This window comes from Vipera berus (genome assembly GCF_964194415.1).
Source record: "Vipera berus genome assembly, chromosome: 2".
Lineage (NCBI taxonomy): Eukaryota > Metazoa > Chordata > Lepidosauria > Squamata > Viperidae > Vipera > Vipera berus.
This window is the reverse complement of record NC_138203.1, coordinates 266,347,850-266,362,694: the sequence shown is the minus strand read 5'-3', so window position 1 is coordinate 266,362,694 and position 14,845 is coordinate 266,347,850. Positions and strand designations below refer to the sequence as shown.

The 14,845-nt window shown below is 46.7% G+C and overlaps 1 protein-coding gene across 4 annotated transcripts in view; it reads right to left on the bottom strand.

Annotated features, from left to right (window-relative positions):
* The window catches only part of PPP1R18 (protein phosphatase 1 regulatory subunit 18), a 46,211-nt gene extending 35,258 nt beyond the window's left edge, over positions 1-10,953 (bottom strand). Inside the window, exons 1-3 of one of the 4 annotated variants that reach the window (XM_081320111.1) lie at positions 9,689-10,292; positions 6,281-7,950; positions 5,569-5,648 (exon numbers count right to left, since the gene is read on the bottom strand). In XM_081320111.1, coding sequence (XP_081176237.1) covers positions 5,604-5,648; positions 6,281-7,909 — 1,674 coding nt within the window. In that variant the 5' untranslated portion in view covers positions 7,910-7,950; positions 9,689-10,292 and the 3' untranslated portion in view covers positions 5,569-5,603. Of the gene's footprint in view, positions 1-5,568; positions 5,649-6,280; positions 8,352-9,688; positions 10,293-10,407 lie in introns of those variants that run through there. The other 3 variants (XM_081320110.1, XM_081320108.1, XM_081320109.1) reach the window with 3 other exon arrangements.
* Positions 10,954-14,845: the final 3,892 nt, after the last annotated feature.

Sequence of the window (14,845 nt, the reverse complement as noted above, 5' to 3'; positions counted from 1 at the left end):
GGAACAACCTGTCTCCAGAAGTGGTGAATGCTCCAACGGTGGAAGTTTTTAAGAAGAGACTGGACAGCCATTTGCCTGAAATGGCATAGGGTTTCCTGCCTGAGCAGGGGGTTGGACTAGATGATCTCCAAGGTCCCTTACAACTTCTTCTTCCTCTTCTTCTTCTTCTTCTTCTTCTTCTTCTTCTTCTTCTTCTTCTTCTTCTTCTTCTTCTTCTTCTTCTTCTTCTTCTTCTTCTCCTCCTCCTCCTCCTCCTCCTCCTCATTATTACTCCTCCTCCTCCTCCTATTATTATTATTATTATTATTATTATTATTATTATTATTATTATTATTATTATTATTATTATTATTTTATTTTATTATTATTATTAAATCTTTCTCTCCGACCACTTCCCTGTCTTCTAAATATAACACTCAAAGTTCCTTTTGAAAAGCCAAGAATCTTAAAATCCATTTACACTTATTAACTGAGTGTAGTATAATACACAGAAGCCCATGTTCCAGCCAACTAATTACCAGAAGGGATCTCCTTGATGAGTGATAATGAAAAGCTGACAAAAGATCTGCATAAGGCCTATATTTAGTTAAATTGCTAGCTAGTTACTCTGGGCACCCCACCTCCTTTTCATTCACTGATCATCGTGGGTATTAAACATGGCTTGTAAATGCAAAGTTTCCTTTGAGTCCTGCTTGATTCCAGTGACTTCATGAACATGTGTATGCCGTTTTCTTGGCAATAAAATTGGAAGGATTGAGAAGGAACTCAGTTCATAAGCCTAAAAGGGGGGGGAGGGGGAGGGAGAGATTTACAACAAGGGTCCAGAAAGTGAGGAGCATTTTTAAAGCCAGCTGCAGAAAACCAAAAAGTCTCGGGGAAATTCCTTCAATTGCTAATGATTTAACTAAATAACTGCCTTATGATGGACAGAAAAGACAGGCTGCCTCTATTCGGCTTGGGGCATATGTGGTGACCCGAGAGCATGGGGTAGACTTGCTAGGATGAAAAGGCTTTTGTGGAGGAGGACTTAAGACTTCTGTGGAAATGTGTGTGCAAACAGTACCATGATGTTCTCAAGGCCAGTCTGACCACTAACCCATTTCACACAGTGAACTTGGGGCAGCAAATTCTGCATCCTCAGGCTCACGTTCGTTGGACGGATGCTCAAGGAAGAGGTCAATTGGACATGCTTGGACCTAGGTTGTACACATGAAGAACGGTTGCAGGATTTGGGTTTGGCTTGTCTAGACAAAAGAAGGACTAGGAGGGACATGATAGCAGTATTCCAGTATTTGAGGGGCTGCCGGGAAGAAGACGAGGACAACTTATTTTCCAAAGCACCACAAGGCAAGACAAGAAACAACGGATGGAAACTAATCAAGGAGAGAACCAACCTGGAACTAAGGAGAAACTTCCTAACAGTGAGGACAATTAACCAGTGCAACAGCCAGCCTTCAGAAGTTGTGGGTGCTTCATCACTGGAGGTTTTTAAGAAGAGACTGGAGAGCCACTTGTCTGAAATGGTACAGGGTGTCCTGCTTGAGCAGGGGGTTGGACTAGATGACCTCAAAGGTCATTTCCGGATCTATTCTGATTCTTAGGTTGCTAAACACAACACTTTAATGTCTCAAAGGTGCTTTTTCAAGAGGCAACTGGACTTTCTTGTTTTTCTTTGAAGACGGTTTCGCTTCTCATTCAAGAAGCTGAGATAACCTTGACCTGGATGACTGAGAATTTCCATAGATATGACACTTTAGCGCAGACATGTCAAACACAAGGCCCGGGGGCCAGATCCGGCCCGCAAAGTGGTTTCATGTGGCCCACGAAGCCATCCTGGAAGCAGTGAGGGAATGGCCCCCACTGCCTTGGCCCTGGCCCAGAGACCCTCAGATCTGTCCCACTCCTGCCCAGGCCCCCATAGGAACCCTTGACGCAAATGATGTAGAGCTGGCCACGCCCACCCAGCAGGCCATACACACTCTAGCCACACCCACCCAGTAGGCCACACCCACCCAGGCCACACCCACCCGGCCCCCTGAGGGCAACTGCAATGCTGATGCGGCCCTCAATGAAATTGAGTTTGACACCCCTGCTTTAGCGGGAATGTCATATTATCCTGTACAATTAACAGCGGGCAACCAGACCTGGATGAAAACTGAGGGAATCTTTGTTGATGCTAATGCAATCTCCAGCTAATTAAGACGGTGTCCAGTTATGACTGATCTTCACTCCACCAAATGCCTTTTGCAGACAGGGAGTGCAAATGATCAGACATCCCTTTGTCTCTCAAAATCACAATGGAACCTCAACACGAGGATGCTTTCCCCATCTTAAGTTCTATCTGGAAGTCTCACAGTGGATCTTCTCTGTTTCATCTTATTTCCATTAAAAAGTCAATGCATGGCTGCTGCTACGGAGCATTCCTTTGCATTGGTTACCGGTTGTCCTCCGGGTGAGATTTAAGGTGCTGGTACTTACCTTTAAAGCCCTACATGGCCTAGGCCCGGGATATTTGCAGGACCGTCTGCTGCTGGGAATGACCTCCCATCGCCCAGTACGCTCACACAGAGAGGGCCTCCTCAGGGTGCCATCAGCTAGACCAGGGGTGTCAAACTCAATTTCAGCACTGCGGTTGCCCTCAGGGGGCCGGGTGGGTATGGCCTGGGTGGGCGTGGCCTACTGGGTGGGTGTGGCTAAAGTGCATATGGCCTACTGGGTGGGCGTGGCCAGCTCTACATCATTCGCATCAAGGGTGCCTGTGGGGGCCTGGGCAGGAGTGGGACAGATCTGAGGGTCTCTGGCAGGAGGAGGGTCTCTGGGCCAGGACCAAGGCAGTGGGGGCCGTTCCCTCACTGTTTCCAGGATGGCTTCGTGGGCCGCATGAAACCACCGCGGGCCGGATCTGGCCCCCGGGCCTTGTGTTTGACATGTCTGAGCTAGACAATGTCGGCTGGTGACCTCCAGGGGGAGGGTCTTCTCTGTGGGAGCGCCAGCCCTATGGAACCAACTTCCCCTTGAGCTCCGGATGGCCCCGGATCTCCGGTCCTTTCGCCGCGGCCTCAAAACACTCCTTTTCCATCAGGCTGACCTGGACTGACAACAGGGATTTTAAAATGTTTTTTAATTTTTTTTTTAATTTTTAATTTTAATTTTAATTTATTTTATTGGGGCTGTTAATTTAATTCTTTTTAACTTTTGTATTGCTGTATTTTATTGTTGTTAGGCGCCCTGAGTCCTTCGGGAGATAGGGTGGCATATAAGTCCCAAAAATAAATAAATAAATAAATAAATTCCTTGGCTCACTGCTCTGACCATGCCTTCTACTGACTTTATATCGCTTACTCTAGGGACCTCTTTACATTCTCTCCTCATCTGGCTTTTTATATACTTCTGCTTTGCCAGCCCTACACCTCAATCAATCTTCTTACTAAATAGTCCGGCTGGCACCTACACACGTTTCTTGCCATTCCACTTTCATTTTGGAGGCAGAAAAATTGGTAACAGGCCCACTCTATACATCATCCTAAAAATTAACACATCTGCTCTGCTTTGAGGGAAAAACAAAATGCTTGATAGTGTGCTGTGTCAAGAAACTTTAGACCAGGGGTCCCCAACCCCTGGTCCGTGGACCAGTATCGGACCGCAGCATACCAGCAACCGATCCACACAAACAAGCAAAGCCCCATCCGTGGGATGCAGGCAGCACACAAAACCATGGTCCCCGGAAAAACCTCTCTCCGTGAAACCGGTCCCTGGTGCCCAAAAATTTGGGGACCTCTGCTTTAGACTTTCACGACCACTTTAAAGCAGCACTGCGATCTTAAATGGGAGAACCAGCAGATAAAAAGTAATGTTACGCAGGTGTTTCATTCTTCTTCTATTCATATTTTACCATATTTTCCTCTGAAAATTGGGAAAGTTTCTAAGCAAGCACTTAGCAAGCAGATGATAGGAAGAAAGCAAAGTTAAGGGGAGACACTGTACGGTGGAAGTCAAATCACCCTTCCTCACTATTTCTTTATCCTGCCATGCTCAACAGCGAACAGAGTTTCTAGACCTCAATCTCCACCCCAATGCTTGGTTCTAAGCAGAATATGTGAAAATCAGTGCTCGAATGTCATATGCAGTTGTAAAAAAGTATTGTAGCTTCAAAAGACTCCCATCTTTGACATACTCCTCAGAAAAGGCAAACTTTTCTTTTCCTAGATAATGTCTCTATTCTATTCTATCATTTTGTACAAGTACATGTGGGAATGTTAAGGTATATATATTGCTCAGAAAAAATGTTGAAGTGGTATTATATGAATTATATGTATGATTTTGTTGTTGGTTTAGAATTAACTAATTAACTAATAAAGTTATATTTTAAGTTTGTTCATGTGCCATGAATCACTGTGAATCTATATAGATTTAGTAGCACATAAACCCAATAAATAAATGCATTGGAGAAGAGGTCCCCTTAAAGTCTCATTCCATAATAGGAATGAGTGACTTTTTAGCAGGAATTGCTTTCAAGTGGTCACAGCCAACACCTGATGAAATTTCGGATGAACAAGCGGTTGAACATTAACTACAACTACGATATTGATCACTCTTTGAAGTAAGCCAAGATTTGTATTCTGGAAGCATGCTTGAAAAATGCAGTCAACACAACAATGGAGCTGGCCTTCAGTTCCCACTCCTGAAGTCTGTCTATAAATATCACATATGTCTAAAGGCCATTAAAAATTGGCCTGCAAAACTAATTTGCAAATGAATAAAATAATTCTACCTGCCTACATTGGTTATTTCATTATGATTAGGCATTGTGTGAACCCTGAAACTCTACAAAGGAAGCTCCAAAGTGTATTTTGCAGCTTGCATTAAAACATCCCTACCAAGAACTATGGATTAAGCCTCAAATCCAGAATGTTTTTTTAATTGTACATTAGGAAACCTTAATGCAATTTACAGGATGTAGCTGTCTTCCTCTGAGCATTGCTGACAACTCAAGGTAAGGAGGAAATTAAAAGGAAGAACCGTGGGAAGAGATAAACACAGAGCAACTGGGGACAAAATTGCACAGAAGAAGAAAAAGGCAGTGTGTCTGGATGAAGATTTAATCATTCATGAAATTTTGGGATGTTGGTGCTGGTTTTCTGTATGGCTTCTTCCATCTTTGTTCTTACTGTGGAACGAACACCTCACAGAATCCTTGAACAGGCGCTCCATCACTGGAGGTTTTTAAGAGACTAGACAATCACTTGTCTGAAATGATGTAGGTTCTCCTGCTTGAGCAGAGGGCTGGAGTAGAAGACCTCCAAGGTCTTCCGGCTTCTATTCCATTCCATTCCACTCCACTCCACTCCACTCCACTCCACTCCACTCCACTCCACTCCATTCCATTCCATTCCATTCCATTCCATTCCATTCTATTCTATTCTATTCTATTCTATTCTATTCTATTCTATTCTATTCTATTCTATTCCACTCCACTCCACTCCACTCCACTCCACTCCACTCCACTCCACTCCACTCCACTCCACTGGATCTCCAAGTCTTCAGTTTGGAGGCAACTTCACTGACTTCTGTAGAACAAGTGATCAGAGGTACTAGATATTGTTTTACTGTGTGTGGCCGGGTGTGAAATTGCTCTGTATCCCAAGGACCTTTCAACAGACAAAAAAAAAATATTTTGCACTATTGTAGTTAACATAAAAGGAAAGGTTAGTATTACAAGTACATTGTCAATGGAAAGGTAGGGACTGTAGGCTAAAGCACTGAATTTGAGACTGTGAAAGGCAGGGATTTAAAGCCTTGTGTGTCCTGAACCTGTGTGCCAACCAAGAACAAACTCAATTTTCTTTGCTTCTTTTGCTCATCTGTAAAAGGGGAGGAATGGGGATCTGCCTTACAGAAGCCACAGTTTTATATTACATTAAAAATATGAAGTTCTAATAAGGCAAAAAGAGTAGTTGGGTTACCAGCTTTGAGTTGAATTCTGCATCCTTCGACAAGAATTTCTAGGAATTGTTCTAGAAATACTCACTTTTTGAGGTGAATATCTCCAACCATGTCAGTGAAATAAAGGAATAAAGGAACAAGAATGCAGGAAAAGGTGATAGCAATCACAGGATGGTGGTTGTGGAGAGGGTAACAAGCAAGCACCTGAAAAAGTTGTGGCCACCCAAAGGCCATAGATAGAACAAGAGAAATGCAAAAGTGCAGATGTTTACAAAATGCAAACAGCTGCAAATAGCAAATAGCTGACCAGAGGGGCTTGGAGGAGCACCATGCCTACCTTTTTCCGATGTCGGTCGTTCTTTGCAAGACAAGATCTCTGCAGGGAGAGGTAGCCCCCAATCACCTGGATCTCCTCCACTGTGGGGTAGCGTTTCTTCATGGGCATCGTACCCAGTGGCGGAGAGCTCTCGATGCCATTCTCCACAGCCATGACAGGTGACACGGAGACCTTCCGAGGATTGATTGTGATGGTGTTGCCACTGCGACGCTGCATGGCTGGATGGGGGGATGAGACCCAGCCCAGGCCTCCCATCCTGACATCCTCCTTAACTTTGCTGTTGCTGCTCCGTCTCATGGCCTCGGCTTCGGGCGGCGGCTCCTCCACGGCGTCCGGGAGAAGTTGTTCACAGCTGGGTGAAGAGCAGGAAGTGGGGACTGGGGGCTTGGCTGAAGGAGGAGAAGGGCTGGCTTCCTGTTTGGGTTCTGGGGGAGGGGAGGCTGAAGCCCGCAGTGGCACAACCATGAAGGAGTTCCTGGAGTGGAGGTGCAGGTTGGCCAAGGCTTTGCCCTGGACATCGTCCTCAGCTGGGTGGCTTTCCACTGCCACCTCCAAATCACTGCTCTCCGCCCTGGGTCCTCTGTCTGGGGACACAGCCTCCCTTCCCCACCTTTTCCCACTGGGTGAGCGCCTTGGAGGGCTATCTGGCCAGCCCTCCCCACCGCTTGATTTAGCTTCAAACTGGCTTCGATAAGATGCCACAGTGCAAGGCCCTGGGGACGTCAGTCCCGGGAGGTCACAGGGAGGGCTGGGGAGGCGACTGATGCAAGGCAGCCGGGATGGGGCAAAGTCTGCTGGAGAATGGGCTGGCTTCTTTCCTCCAAAGGTGCTTTCCGTTAAATTCTCAGTGCTGAGGGACTTCACCGGGGGTGATGGCATCACCACCCCTCCACCATCCTCTTGGCTGAACCGGCTGAGTAGTTTGCTGACCCGCCCTTGGCGCTGCTCGGGCAGCGATGCCCGATGCTCAGCTCGGCCCACGGCGTTGAGATCCTCCACGCTGCGGCTCAAAGCCGACTTGACGATGAAGACCTCGCCTGCACGGATCTCAGTCACGCTGCCCCCACGGCGGGCCAACAGCTCATTGAGGGACTCCATGCTACCTGATTTGGCTTCTCCTGAGTGGCGGTCACTAGCCAGCTGCGCTGGTGGTGCCCCATGGGCTGTTTCTATTATAATGACATTGTCTGCCCGTAGGGTCCGGACACCTGGAATCTGCCCACACAGATCCACTATTTGTTTGGCTTTGGTATTCGCAAGTTCACTTTCTGGAGGGCCAGACTCCTGATGATGGCGGCGCTTCTCCAGCTGAATGAAAGGATTTTGGTGGACTGGGCCAATCTTCTCCTGTAGCACAGAACTCTTTGGCTCCCCCTCTTGGTAGGATGACGTTGCAGCAGGCAGAGAGGCTGGGCCACTCTCCGTTTCTCCTGGTCCGTTTGGTTCAGAAAAAGAAGTGCTGGAACCTTGCTTGGCCCGGCGTCGTTCAATGATCTCCCGTTTCCAAGCTGGCATCTTAGCCATACGGTCTTGCTGCTCCTGTTCCCGCCGCCGAGCTTCCTCTTCCTCCTTTCGCCGACGCTCCAGTAACTGGAGTTTCCATTCTGGCAGCGGAGGAGTTGAAGACATCTTTGCTGGAGGTGTGAGATAGCAGGAAACAGGAGGGAAATCTGGGATTTAAAAAGGAGTGGGGGGAAAAAAGAAAAGAAAAGATTGGGTGGGATACGTTCAGGGGGTGAGAAGGTACAAAGCAAGGGAAAACACAGAGAGGGGGGGGGAAAGTGGCTTGGGAGAGCAACTTAAAAGGACACGAAAGGCAAACCCAAAACAAAAGAGGCAAGGGAAAGAATGGGATAAAAGAGGGGAGTGAAGAAAGAGAGAGGAAAGGATCTGGGAGAGAATTGTCAAGGGGGTTGAGAGAAATGGGCAGCGGTTGGAAAGGAGAGGAAGGACAATATTAGAGGAACAGAAAATGGAGGCTCAGAAATAATAATAATTTTTAAAAAATGACCAGAGGGAGGAAGTGACAGATGGGAGGTGAAATGAGGGAGAGCTGGATTGGAAAAGGAGACAAGAAAGGTGGGAGAGTGCAAAAGAAAACATTCAGAAAAAAGACAATGGGAAAGAGTAGTAGTAGCTTGAAGGATCAGGAAGAGGAAGATGATCTGTCAGAAGACATTGCAACATGAAGTCCCTTTAGCTATGAGAGAGAGAGAGAGAGAGAATGAGAGAGAGAGAGAGAGAGAGAGAGAGAGAGAGAGAGAGAGAGAATGAGAGAGAGAGAGAATGAGAGAGAGAGAGAGAGAATGAGAGAGAGAGAGAGAGAATGAGAGAGAGAATGAGAGAGAGAATGAGAGAGAGAGAGAATGAGAGAGAGAATGAGAGAGAGAGAATGAGAGAGAGAGAGGGGGGGGGCTTCCTTCAGGCTCAACCTTTGATGTTTTTCTCCCTTCCCCCTCCCTCTTCTCATCTGCTCACACTTTCTAACTCATGTCACACACACACTGTCTCTGGTGTGTTGGGGAGGTGACAGTTCTACACCCGGGCTCTTTACACAATGAATCCAGGCCTCTTTGCGAGGAAGCAGAGGCAAAGGTGATTAGGTTTGTTTACAAGATTTGACCCCCCTCTTGATGGCCAGCTCAAGGCAGTTAAAAGCAGGGGGGAAAAAGGGAAGAGGAACTGTAAGACAATTTTTTTTTAAAAAACAAAAAACCACAACAGCTTCCTTCCATGTGTTTTGTATTGCTATCAGTGTTCTAATCTAACCTTTCTTAATGGCCGTTAATAATAAAAAAAGAACGCTAGGGACATCGCTATGCCTGAGTAAGCAATCTAGATAAAACAGCCTTGTGCAGCGATATGAAGAGGCAAGGGTTATTGCAAGAAGACGACAATGGGGCAGGTTTATTTACAGTGCAGCTTTATGCCATCAGCTCAGAAATAAGCATGCGGTGAGAATAACCTCACAGGCCAAGGGGTGTATAGGATTGCAGCAAGAAGGCTGTTCACCCGGGAGAGGAAATCTGATTGCAAACAACAGTGATCCAGGAGGAATAGAGTGAATTTCCTTCTCCTTGTCTGTTTAAATAAAACTGGCACTTCAGACACAAATGTTTGCGCAGACCTCTAGAGTGAAAGGGGACATGTTTTTAATCTGAAGCCAGACTGGGAGGTGGTTTCAAGAGCCCATAATTGGCAAATTGGCAGAAATCAGACTTCGATGTATTTACAAGAAACGGAGCAACACAGTGATAAATGTTAGAATTTTGAAAAGGAAATTTGGATGAAACTGACCGTGTGTTAAAGAAAAGAGATTCTTGGGTGGGTCCAAAGAAACCCCAAAAGTTGGGACAGAAAGGGGCTTGCGAAAGGAAGGTGAACAAAATAAATAGAATTTAAAATTACCAGAATCCGAGCTTCGGAATTTCACGTTAATTCCAGCTGTTCAAAGATCTACAAAAACCATTGGTGGAACAAAAGGCAACCAACGCTAAGTGCGCCTTGGTACCACAAGCCAACTTTCATATTCTGGAAAGCCAAGGCAGAGAACCAGACGATGGGGATGGCCAGTCTTCACTTAGAATCTAGGAGCCTCAAAGATTAATGCCGCTTGGTAATTTTCCCGGAAAAGGAATCGCGTGCAACCAGAAACTTCCAAGAACGGATACGTCCAGGAATTTGGAAAATAAGCCTTAAAATAATCTTCTTAAAACGTTGGTGTGTCCCACCGTCCCCAGATACGCAGAAGCGATGCAGAAGATGAAAGAACCCCCCCCCCCTTTTTTGGGAGGGAGCGGGGGAAATACGCTTCCGGAGAATTAGGGCTGGATCCGCAGAAACGTCAGAAAGGGAGCAACACGTGTACTGTACATCCAGGCGAGGGAGAGCCCAAGACCCTTTCTTTCCCTCCTCTTCCCGCCTCTGGAGGAATGCTTCCAAAGATCCAGAGGGAAATCGGGCGGGATCTGAAGGCGGAGCAGATGGAGATCCAGCACGCCAACTGAGGAGAACCCCGACCGAAGCCCTGGTTCCTCGATTCCCCCTAGGAATCTCCCCCCCCCCACACACACACCCGATCCTTCGAAGCAGGGAGCAAAGCAATGGATCCCTGCGTGCGTACGTACGCTTTCAAGCCAGCTGGATCTTGGAAGCCCGAGGCGGGCGAGAGACTACTAGATCCTTCGCTCGGTCCATGGCTGGAGGAAGCTCGTCTGGCTCCAGCCGGTCGGTTGGCTCGGAATGGAGGGGACTTTTTTTGAAAAAAAGAAATTTCCCCAGCCGCCTCGCTTTCTCTTCCCTTTTTATTTTTTATTCTGTTTGCCTGTCCAAAGGAAGGGAGGGATCTAGGCGGATCTGAGTCAGGGTTCTTGCTGCAGGTGAAGGGTTGGGGCGCTCCGATCCTCTTCTTCTTCTTCCTCCTCCTCCTCCTCCTCCTCCTCCTCCTCCCTTCTTCGGCCGCTTTCCAAGAAGACGCGGTCGCCGGTTCGAGGCGGAGGAGCGGGCGGGCGATGGGGCGGGTGGTGGGGAAAAAAAAAAGAAATCTCTGCCGGTCTCTGAGCGCATCCACTCCTAATCCTCTGCCGCCGAACTCCACCTCCGCCCGGCTGCTGAAATCCTTTCAGAGGAGAAGGGAGACGGGAGAGAGAAAAAAGAGAGAGAGAGAGAGAAGGGGGGGTGGAGGAGAGAAGAGAGGAAGGAAGGAATGTGAAGGGGAGGAAAGATCCAAAGCGAAGGGAGGACGGAGCCCGAGAGGGGAAGAAAGAGGAAAGGGGAGGATGAGGAGGGGGGGGTCTTTGTGTATAAACAGAAGGGGAGGACAATGAAAAGGGGCGGGGCGGGCAGCAGACAAATGCGGCGCGGGGTGGCGGGTGGGGGGGGGAGAGGCAGGCAGGCTGTGAAGACAGGAAGGGAGGAGTTGGGTCTGTCGCAAATGTTTCATTTGAGATGTTATTTCCTATTATTACAGGGCTTCTCCGGCTCTGGACCCCGGAAAGCCGACACCCCCAACCTCTTTCCTTTCCTCCCCCACCCCGCCCCACTACACACCGGAGACCGACGAGGAGATGCTGCCCCTCCCCCCCGTAGAATCAGACGGGCCTCCTCTGATCCGTAAAAGCCGATGGTGGCTGCCTCTTCTTTGCCCCTCCGCGCCCGGAATCCGTGGACGCCTTCCAATCCCACCGCTCCACGCAGACCCTGGCGCAAACACAAGGCACAGAAGGCCGGGTTGCATCATCCACAGCCGCTCTGGCTCTGATGGGACTTGTAGTCCTGTTGTTGTTGTTAGTTGGGAAGTCGTGTCCGACCCATCGCGACCCCATGGACAACGTTCCTCCAGGCCTTCCTGTCCTCTACCATCTTCTGGAGTCCCTTTAAGCACACGCCTACTGCTTCAGTGACTCCATCCAGCCACCTCATTCTCTGTCGTCCCCTTCTTCTATTGCCCTCAACCTTTCCCAGCATTAGGCTCTTCTCCAGTGAGTCCTTCCTTCTCATTAGGTGGCCAAAGTATTTGAGTTTCAGCTTCAGGATCTGGCCTTCTAAAGAGCAGTCAGGGTTGATCTCCTCTAGGACTGACCGGTTTGATCGCCTTGCAGTCCAAGGGACTCGCAGGAGTCTTCTCCAGCACCATAGTTCAAAGGCTTCAATTCTTTGGCGCTCAGCCTTTCTTATGGTCCAGCTTTCACTGCCATACATTGCAACTGGAAAGACCATAGCCTTGACTATATGCACTTTTGTTGACAGCCCTATTGGGCTGGAAAAGATCAGGTTGGGGGAGTCCTGGTGTGTCACACGTGTTACATTTCCTCTAAGGTGTAAGCACCCTTGCTAGCTAGTGCTAGATCAGTTGGTTCTCAATCTGTGGTCCGCAGACCTGGGGGGTGGGGGGTGGGGGTGGGGCGGCGGCAATGTCATCCTGGGGGTCCGCAAAGGCTTGAAGAAATGTTATGATTTATATCTTGAGTTGAGTCTTGGGGTCGGTGGCCACCAGTGCTTTTTTGTAAAAGAAAAAGGTGCCGGAACTCACACATGTCATACAACCCGCCTTGCCTACCCTACAAGGTTCCATCCAAAAAAGGTGCCGGAACTCCGTTCTGAGCGTTCTATGACAAAAAAAAAAGCCCTGGTGGCCACAAAACATATGTAAAGGGTGGGGGGTTCCTATGGTGAAGAAAAGGTTGACAACCTCTGTGCCAGATAGTAAATACTAAAAACTGCTGGGTACTTGATAAAATTCACAACATCACACCAACCTCTTCTGTCAGGCCTTCAAGCACAACTCCCAGTGGTCATTAAGCAAATAGTTGTAAGTCAAGTACTACCTGTATTTAAAGCCCCTACTATGACTATCACAGGTGAGGGGAGAACCTCACCTGTGATGGTCATAGTAGGGGCTTTAAATACAGGTAGTACTTGGCTTACAACTATTTGCTTAATGACTACTGGGAGTTACAAAAAATGACTTACTGCCGGGCCTCACGCTTATAACTCACAGTCAGGTGATCAAAACATGGACACTTGACAACCCCACTATATTTATGCTGGTTGCCGTATTCCAGAGTTGTGTGATCGTCATTTGGGACCTTCTCAGCTGGAGTCAGACAAGCAAAGTCAATGGGAGAAACCGGATATGTGATGCACTTAACAACTGTAGTGATTTGTGTAACGAAGAGGGCAAAAAAGGGAAAATTGGGCGTGGCCAGCTTTCTTAGCAACTGAAATTCTGTTCCCAAATGTGGTCGTAAATTGAGGACTACTTATATGCATCCCACGTTTAAATACTATATTTACCAGAAATGTAGCAACTGTAAAAGCAAACATCCAGGGCTTTCACCACGTGATCTATGGACACTGTTTTCTGAATACATGTTAGATTTTGCATATCTTCCAAGCCATCCGGGGCCAGCATTACTACAAACCATGTTTTGCATCCCGACGTTGCCACACTGAGCTGGAGCCGTGGCTTTCTTGGTGCAGTCCATCAGCAGGACAGAGAGCTAATGAAGATCCGTCTTTCATAGTTGTTCGAAGAACCCAGGAAGATTGCTTAGAACTCAAGTACACTTAAGCACAAAGTACTTTCTGAAGGTACTTCTCCCCCCCCAAACAAACAAAGTAACAAAGCTCCTAATGGGACGTAGCCTGTTCATGGAGGAGCTATCTTGGGAGAGCTTGCCTTGAATTCTGCAAAAAGCAGGAAGGAGAATTTTTTTTATTTTTTATTTTATTTTAATTCCATTTATATCCCGCACTTCTCCGAAGACTCAGGGCGGCTTACAAGCTTAGCAGTAACAACAACCAAGGAATCATTGCACTTTCTTTCTTGAGAAATCAATCAATCAATCAATCAATCAATCAATCTGACTGAATGTGCCAAAGGTGCTTTTTCCAAAAGGCAAATGGACTTTCTCTTTTTTTCTTTGAAAACATCTCACTTCTCAACCAAGCAGCTTCAGTTCAGAAGCTTCTTGGATGAAAAAAAAAACATTTTCAAAAAGGGAGAGAGAGAGAGAGAGAGAGAGAGAGAGAGAGAGAGAGAGAGAGAGAGAGAGAGAGAGAGAGAGAGAGAGAGAGAGAGAGAGAGAGAGAGGAGAGAGAAAATCCAGTTGCCTTTTGGAAAAGCACCTTTGGCACATTCAGTCAGATAGCCTTCCCAAGATGATGATGATGATGATGATGATGATGATGATGATCATAATTATAGAGTCAGAAGGGACCAAATGAGTCAAAGGCGTTTTGGAAGTAAATAAGAGCTGTTGGGTCACTCTTGTCTGCACACTTGTTGACAACATCAACAAGTCTGGAAGTTGTAAGTTAAAACTTAACTTTGGCAGAAGCCATGCTGGTTCCTTCCCAGCAAAACTGTTTAGGAATTTCCTTATTTTCTCTTCCATAATATTTTTAGCCACTTTTCTAAGCACGGTTGTTAGCTAAAGTGGCCCAGCGTTTCTTTTTAAAGTTATTTAATCCCTTTAAAAAAAACACAGTCACAGAGGCTCTTTTCCAATCCCTGGAAACAGATTGTAAAACTAGATAGGTTACATATTTTTGTGAAAAGTATGTCAATTTCATATCAAAAATTCTTTGGAGGATGGCATCTGGTCTCAGAGAACTTGTTTTTAGTTTGTCCATTTGATTTACAACTTCATGTTTTGTTACTTCTTTTTTGTTGCAGTTTTAAACCAATCTTTATTATGGTCACAGTCCAAAATCAAAGTTAAATATTGGAATAAAATCAAAACAGAACAGGACAGGACAGGACAGGACAGGACATAGCAGTGTATTACAATTGATAGTGATATCATGATGAGTAACCAGGATCTGCCTAATTTAGCAAATACAGCAAAAGTTAGCTACATTTTTTTAAAAAAAACACCAAACTGTACCTCACTTTGTTGCAAACAGTCTAGTCTTCCTCCTGAAGAAATCAGCTCAGGTGTAGATGCCCATCTTGTGTCCTACACACGAAGACAAGAAAAACATTCATTCATTTTCTCTGCTACTTTTCTATCCTCTTCTAACAACTGCATTATTCCATGTTTCAGCGACTGGTTTCCTACT